At 45.7% G+C, this 8,386-nt stretch overlaps 1 protein-coding gene across 1 annotated transcript in view; it reads left to right on the top strand.

Annotated features, from left to right (window-relative positions):
* The window catches only part of LRRC47 (leucine rich repeat containing 47), a gene marked incomplete at its 5' end in the record, with an annotated part of 16,013 nt that extends 13,513 nt beyond the window's left edge, over window positions 1-2,500 (top strand). Inside the window, one exon of the mRNA XM_006016253.2 lies at window positions 917-2,500. Coding sequence (XP_006016315.1) covers window positions 917-1,159 — 243 coding nt within the window. The remainder of the gene's footprint in view (window positions 1-916) is intronic.
* Window positions 2,501-8,386: the final 5,886 nt, after the last annotated feature.

Raw genomic sequence — 8,386 nt, 5'->3', positions numbered from 1 at the left:
GAGATGGGCATGTCGACGTTACAATAATTAAAATCCCCAAGCCAGTGATTTGTAGCATAGTCTTATTACTGGACTCATTCTTCTGTGGAGGTTTTAACAGTTCAGCTTCGAGGCATCTTCAGTTAATAAGTGACCAAAATCAAGCATAATGTGTCTTGCATCTCTTTTCAGCAACTTAGTGTGGCAAGAGCTTTATACTCACATTTCTAAGTCTTTTCAGCAAATCAGGCTAAGGTGTTCCAAATATGCAAGTGGATTTATAGTGATAGACAAATCTGCAGGAGGAGCTAGGCTGGCTTCATGAAACCACTTTTCACATGTGCCTTACTCTGATGGGTGTCTTTTTTAATTAATGTAGTAAAATTTAGTACATTCTACTGAAAATGGCAAATTTGCAAATAGAAGTTAACATCCTGCTCTATACTTTCTGTAGTATAAAAATCTGAGCTTTGTTAGTTTTTGTCAATAGTAACTCTCATTAACATGTTCTAAAGTCCAAGTTAATTGACACACACAGTCAATACACAGCAGTATTAGAGACAGCTTGAAATATGATGAAAGCAGAGTTGTTAAGAGTGATACTGGAGCAGGCCGTCTTTATTTAAAATCCAAAGTGCTAGGACACAGAGCCTGACTTGAAAACCTGCTTGTGCAAGATTTGGGAACAGGAGTAGCAGGAAGGTAACAGGAAGGAATGCAAACAGAATAAAGTGATCTGCAGAGCAGTCTTCTGTACACGTTTATGAGACTGCATGAATGATTTACTGTAATGAAAACCCTCTTACAAAAAACATGTCAGCATCAGTCTTTTGATGGTCTGCTGCTTGGAAATAATTTAGGTTCCTTAAGCAAGTGGTAAGCCATCTGCATTCACATTGAACATTGACATCTTTAATTTCTTTTATTCCTATACCAGAAAATGGCAGAACTCAACAAATTCACTTTGGAAAATAAGGAAGAAGTATCAGTCTCCGACGATGAATCTGATGTGATTTCTGGACCTCCAAATTTCAATCCCAGCCAGACGGTACATCATGAGAACACTCCATTAATAGTGGAACAGGTTCGGGTTGTGGACATAGATGGAAACTTAAAAGTACTTTATCCTTCCAAAACTGACCTTACTATGGCCTCCTCTCTTTTAACTGTAATCCGTTAACAGCCATCAAGCTACTACCTGTAAAACATTTGGGGTTTTGAACATATTCTAAAGATATCATTTGTGTATGATAATTTATATTGCACCCTTTTTTCTTTATTTTCATTTTTAAAGAAAAGATGCAACATGCCCTGCTTCAGGGATGCGTAAATCCTTCAGTTTGATCATACAATGGCAAGGAATGCTGCCTTTTTTCCTGCCTTAATAATAAAAAAAGTCCCAGTGTTATAATTGGTTAAAGATGCAAATGTCTCTTAAATGCTTAACTTGGGAGCAAAGTGTTTCTATATTACAGAATTCTTATCCAATTAAGCTCTAATATATATACTCTGGATAACCTTGGTAGAAATTCATTGCCCTGTCCCCAAGGAACTGTGAGGTAAAATACCAGTATAGGAATTGGTGTCACAGCCAGTGGACTTCCTCTCTGGACCTATTTTGTTATTTTCTCCCAATAAGTTTTCCAGTGGTAAACTATTTTACAACTTCAGTCAGCTAAGATGGACTGCATAGTCCATTACTAAAAACAGGAGGTAAAAACTGAAATTCTGCTATCTAATAGATCATTATAAAGTTAAGGCTAATGTTAATCATACTAATATCAATCTTAGTTTCTTTTTGTGTTTAGTCTAAACCTGAAACACCACAGGCTCTTTAATTTATTTGTTATTAAAGAAACCCCTCTCCAATCTAATTGTGGCCAAAAAAAACATAACATGATAAGATTTTCCAGCAATGGTACATACTTGATTCTGCTTCTATTGCTCACTAAGGCATCCTAAAGTCAAATTAACAGACATTTGCTACTGTCCTGGTGCAGCTTAGAGCTGCAATCTGCTCATGGAAATGTCAGTCACAAGTAACCCTTCCCATGCCCATTATGTGGCCTGGCCAAGGAGACTGCATGCTGTATCTGAGGTCTTTGCTGAAACCAGCTGAAGTTCACTTGTGCAGTTGGCTGGTTCAGGGCTGGTGCATCACGTGAACTCTCCCTCAGGTTGCTAGAGTAAGGAGCCGCTTCCCAGGGGTGAACCCAACTGGAATTCGCTGCATCGCCCTTCATGGACATAGGAAAATTGGGTGATATTTTTAACAGTTCCTTTAAACTCAGATGGCTAACTTGAATGAAACCAGCCAACTACAACATTTGCAGTCTGTGTGCGAGAGACGTTACAACTCAGCTCGAAGTGCACGAAAGATAATAGCTCCATAGTGAAGGATGAGTTGCAAGATGATTAATTTTTATCAGAAATGAGCTGCCTTTTATTGAACTGCTGGCTGTGTTCTGTGTTTAAGGTCTGCAGAATGGATGGAAAAAAACTAAAGTGATGGCACCTGCAACTTACTGTCAGTGTTGTTTTTTCTTCTGTGCTGTGTTTACAAGTCACATAATCTGCCCAACTTGCACCTGTTCACCTGGTGTCTGGAAGTGATGCCCTCCAACAGTGAACCTCTCCCCTTGAAATTATCTTACCTAGATTTCTTTCTGCATAGTACTGAGATCAGTCTAGCAGATCTTCTCCTGTTTTGGGTGCCAGTGCTAGGCATGAGTCAGTGGAAAGAGGGGGGATCTTATATTTTCATTATATGCTCAGAAAACTCTCTCTCTCTGACCTACCCTGCTTGTGCAGTCCTGTGGGTCCTTTTCTCCCTCCCTAACCGCTAGTGCCTGTGGGTTGGGATTACCCCACTGCTTTGTTTTTTTTTCCTTCTGCAACCAGGCTGTCAGAGAGCATGCTCTTGGCTCCTGTTCCAGCTGGCTCTCACTGCTGTCTGGCCTGCAGCAGGTGCCAAGATGCCAGAGGGCCAGAAAGGCTGGCCCTTTTCAGGACAAAAGGCTTTTGGAAGGCAGTCCTTTCCCAGGTGCCACCAGTCACTTGGGTTTCTCAAAGCTTGGAGTCCTATAAGCTTGCAGGATGCATGAAGGGCCTTGGCAGAATGCAGAGGGGTTTGTGGAGTTGCTGAGCCACCTCTGTGCCCCTACCTTGCCACCCCTTGGCCCTGGCCAGTCAGCACCAGACCTGGGGGAGCACCTGCAGCTCCTAGTGCTGTGGGCCACCCTAGCAGGGACACAATGTTTGTGTGGGAGGGCAGGTGCTGCAGCTAGGGACTTTGGGGGCTTAAACCCAGAGGTGGAGTGGAGCTGCCCAACACCCAGTGCTACATCCTGTCATGGTCCTTGCAGGCCATCCTGAGTCTTCACAGCTAGTGGTGGCCTTGCCCTCCATCTTGTGCCCCCCTGGGCCTAAGCCTGCCCACAGGGTAGAAGTGTATGGCCTTGCCAGGAACGCAGCCTCTGCCAGGCCCCAGAGCTGCATACTGCAGCTCAGGTAGTCTCATAGTGATTCCAGGCTGGGGTGGTGGCACCTACATGGGGTTGGGTCCCTTGAGCTCCTCAGTGTCAACAAGGCTGTGGAGGAGTGAGCTACCCTGCTGTAGCGGGCACTAACCTTGCCATCTCCCTCCCAGGTACAAATAACTTCTATACCAAAGTGAGAGTTGGTGCTTCCTCCCCAGCTTTCATTTGGGGCCATGGATACAATTTGCAAAAGGGATCAGAGGCAGAATCGGTCGCATTGGTTCTGGAACCACCTGTTGTTCAGGGTCTCCTCAGAGGATGCAAAGTATGCACACAATGGGCTGCATCTTCATTGTGGTGCAAATTAGCATAGCTGGGGTCATGGAGTCGCTTCTATGGAGCTGCTTCCACCAGCAGCGGGGGAGAATCTAACCCAGGGTTGGAATTGCTGTATTTGTTATAGAAGAACCTGGTCTGTATCACACCTGGCTAATGCTTCCCTGCCGGGAGGCTGCATCATGCGATTCCATGCCTTTTTTGAACTTAGCAAGAGGTACTGGATGTGCCAGTGGGCTCTGGAAGGCAGAGAGGACTCTGCAGCTTTGATTCTGGGCTGGCTTTCTGCCCGGGGGATGCTGCTGCTTCATTCAGAGCACTAAGCGGTGATCGGGTTTGTTTTTTTTTATTATTTCCAAGTCAGCATGACTTTTTGAAACCCCTGTGGAAATGTCATGTGTTAAAGGCAGTAAAGCGCCTACAGCTGTCTGAAAATAGATCCTTTCACTGTCCTTAAGGGAGATGCCTTTTCCTTTGTAGCATAGCAAAAATCCCAGATTAGTTTATCTAATGAAATGCACTACCCATGGCTCAGAATAAGGAGGTCCTGCGGATGGGAAAATATTCTACAAGCATCAAGGTACTATCTTACCTGGTGCCTTAGAAATACTTATCTGAATGCAAGTATCTGTTACAAGTGGAAAACAGGGTTCTTGACCTTAGCAAGAACTGGTGTGTCTTATCACAACAGCAACCAATTTTATTAACAGCATCAGTTTCCTAATGGCATTCCTAAAGTCCTAATGGGACTTTTGCTTTGCTTGTTTACATAGAAATTTGAAATGTAGGAGAGAGCCTTTCAAAGGTGTGGGCAATTGTTCTGGACCAAGTGTACCAGGCTGATAAGAGTCCTTGCAAAACAAGTGAAGCACAGCCTGGGTTTTCAGCTGTGCAGTGGAAATATGCGGAGGGTATCAGCCAGCATCTAGGCCAGCCCCTTCCTGATAGACTTCTGGCCCATGCCATAAATAGCAGGGCTCTGGAGTGTGGTAACCCTTGTTCCTGGGGAAGGCTCTGCAATAATACTTGGGGAAAAGAATAAATATGCAACAGACCTTTAGACCCACTAAGTGCTTCCCTGGAAAAGCAGTAGTTAAAGGCAACGTCGGAGGCTTGGGAGGTAATGTCCCCTCCTCTGCTGATTGCCTCATGCCATGCCAGCAGATGTGACACCAGCCAGAGCAACAGCATAACAGCACATCGGGATCACATCCACTGGTCATGAGGTGCTCTTATCACTACACGTTCCTGAGCTTGAAAGAACCGGGAGGAGAGGCTGCAGAGCTAATTACAAACTGGCTCATTTTGTCAGCCTTGCACCTGCCCTGCTAAGGGTGATCTTGCATGCAGGGAGGATTTGTGTGCTTTAAAGTGCTACCACTCCTCTCCCAGTAACTCAATTGTGTGATGTACATCTCGGGCTGGGTGAGGGCAGCCAGACATTGCTGTCAGGTGGTAGCCTGTGTGGGAGGAAATGGGTGGGATCTGGACTATCTCAAAGCCACCATTGCAGCTAGTCAGCGGTGTTTGGGGAGGGGAGTGGGTGTCAGTCATAGAGAAGTAGGTCTGGAAGGGACCTCAGAGGTCATCTAGTCCAACCTTCTGCCTGAGGCAGGATCATCCCAACCCTCCTATACATCCATAATCTAAACTCTGCATAAGACTGTCCTCAACTCTGCCACAACATAGACCTAACATGCTAACTTGCCACAGGTAAAATAGGGGAACCACAACAGCCAATGTCCTGCTTCTATAAAATATTGTCAATATATGCTCAAAAGGTCCCAGGCAAAGGGCCATGCCCCCCGCTAGAGGAAGGCAAAAATCCCCACTGTCCATGCTAATCTGATCATGGGGCAAAATTCCTTCCTGACCCCAAATATGGTGATCAGTCTGACCCTGAGTGGAGGGGCAAGGCCCTCTAGCCAGGAACCTCCAGCTCTGCTCCTAGCATGAGAATCAGCACACCCCAGTTGAAATCCTGAGCCTTGGCTGTAGCTAACACCCAATGCCTCTGAGGGAAGCTTAAAAACACTCTGGCACGTAGCAGGAAAACAGGAGGTAGAGAAGGGGGGAACAACCAGCAAAGCCCCGAAGCATGGGAAATACCCATGGTAGAACATAGGCACAGCAATGCCTAGATCATCCCCGACCAGTGGCTGTCCCACCTCTTCTTGGACATCTCCGGTGATGGAGAGCCACAACTTCCCTAGGCAGTCTCTTCCACTGCCTCACTCTTCTAGCAGTAAGAAATTTTTCCAAATATCCAATCTAAACTTACTTTGCTGCAACTTCAAGCCATTGGTTGGCATCCTCCTCTCTGCAGCAAGAGAGAAAAGGTGTTTACCCTCTTTATGGCAGCCCTTCAAGTATCATGTCCCCTCTTAAGCATTTTTTTTTCCACAAGCTGAACATGCCTGGCTTCTTCAGCTTTTCCTTGTATGGCTTTCCTTCCAAACCCTTGGTCATCTTTGTTGCCTGCATCTTGACCCTCTCTAACTTCTCCACATCCTTTTTTAAATGTGGAACCCAGAATTGCGCACACCACTCCAGATGAGACCTAACCAGTGCCAAGTAGAGAGGCACCGTCACCTCCTGTGTCTTGCACCTAATTCTGATACCAAAACTTGGTCTCTGCAGGACATGGTGGGGCTTGCGGCTGCAGAGCAGCATGAGGAGGCTGGCAGTGGCACTGCCTGGGCTATGCTGTGCAGTTCTGTGGGCGGAGGATGCCAGGCTTCAGCCCAGCACTTTTGATCAATGGTTTAAAAGGCAACCACCAGCCAGAGAAGAGGGGACATTGTTGCTGCCTCAGGCATCCACCAGGAACCAGACACAAGGCAGAGGCAGCTAACAGGGCACTGCATAATCCAAGGCAGATGAGACTAGGTTAGTGTGTTATTCTGGATCTTGGGAAGAAGCAGAGAGACTCCTTGTTCTCATTAAGCCTTTATTGTAACAACTAATTCCTGAACCCAAAATGGTCTACTGACCTCTTCCTGTGAATGACATCACTCTTTAGTAAGGGAGTTAAACCTTACTACTAAATCCCCCTTTCTCAGAGGAAAACTTGATACACACTTAGGTACAAAAGTAACCTAAGCAAAGCAGAAACATTGGTAAGTCTATTTGTTTAGACCAGACTAATTCACCAGGTCTAGTCTCTTCGGTGGAACTGAGGCACGCCCAGACCTAGTATGATAAACAGGTGGGATATGATGGAGATGTTCTTGATTCCTACAGAGAAGACCACTAGATGTCTCCACCCAATATAAATGAGGGGTATCTGCCCTAGCCTGGATGGTGCCTTGGACCCGTGGAGCTGGGATCCAAACTTCCTGCTGTGGGGAAAGAGAGATACATGTCTTGAAGCATGCCTGGTGTTATAGTTCCGTCTCTGATGGTCCTTTATCTGCTTGTCTCGCTCATTAAATTCCTGTGGATTGACAAGTTTTGGAAATGACTTCATTTATCTTGCTTGGTAGGGTTGTACGGAGTCGATAACTCATAAGCAACGCAGCCAAACTCCACCGATGCTCCAGTGGCGTTCAGTGGTAGATCAAGAGTGCCTTCTAGAGCTCTTCATTCTTCTGGACCAAATTCTTCACGGTCCGCACCACACATTCTGCTTCTCCATTACTACGGGGGAAATGTGGACTGCTGGTGACATGCTGAAAGTCATACTGGGTTGCAAACTGCTTAAACACAGGTCCAGAAAATTGTGGGCCATTATCAGTTCTTAAAACAGAGGGTATGCCATGGCGTGCATATATACTCTCCATTGCCATTATAACTCTCTGTTGTGGTGCTCTGTAATTGTACCATCTCCAAGTAATGGGAATAATAATAGCAACGAGGTAAACAACCCTTCCAGGCAAATAAATTGCCTCCCAACATCTGCCACGGATGATCACTTATAAGGCATGGCTCCATGTGGACTGGTTGGTGTTGAGCTCAAACCTTACAACTGACCACCCAGTTCTGTATGATGGAGGGCCACCAAACTGTCTGGTGAGCCCTGGTTTGACATTTGATAATGCCCTGGTGAGCATCATGAATCTTCTCTAGGATTTCCTGACATAGTGTTGAAGGTATCAGTACTCTGTTGTTGAACATAACTAAATTGCTGACAACATGAAGATTGGGTCTCTCTTGTAGGTACTTTGCCAGTTCACTGTCCTTGAATCTTAGTTGAGGCCAGCCTTCCAAGCAGTATTTTCTTTATCTTTTGGCAAGAGGGATCAGCTTCTTGAGCTTCCTGAATTCTCGTTTGTAGTGAAGCAGATATGGGTATCCCATCCACAATAAGGTCCGCGTAAACAGCAGTATCTTGCTCCTGGCGGAGTTCTTCTGGAGACCATGGAGGCTGTAATGGTACCCTAGAAAGTGTCAGCTGTTTGTAACTTTTCCCAAGATGTGTACTATACTGTAGGTGAATGTCGGCATTCTGAAGCTAAGACGTGAGTTCCCTGCCCTCATCTAGCCCAAGGGTCCCCCTTTGTCAACTGCTTGGCAATCCCTAACTAAAAAGTGACCCCTAAGAGCTCACTCTGAGCCCTCTAGCCTGCAGTGTCCCTAAGGGCCCTGCTGGG

Source organism: Alligator sinensis, unplaced genomic scaffold, assembly GCF_000455745.1.
Source record: "Alligator sinensis unplaced genomic scaffold, ASM45574v1 scaffold366_1, whole genome shotgun sequence".
Classification (NCBI taxonomy): Eukaryota; Metazoa; Chordata; order Crocodylia; family Alligatoridae; genus Alligator; species Alligator sinensis.
The sequence above is the reverse complement of the archived record's forward strand: the minus strand, read 5'-3'. Positions and strand labels throughout refer to the sequence as shown.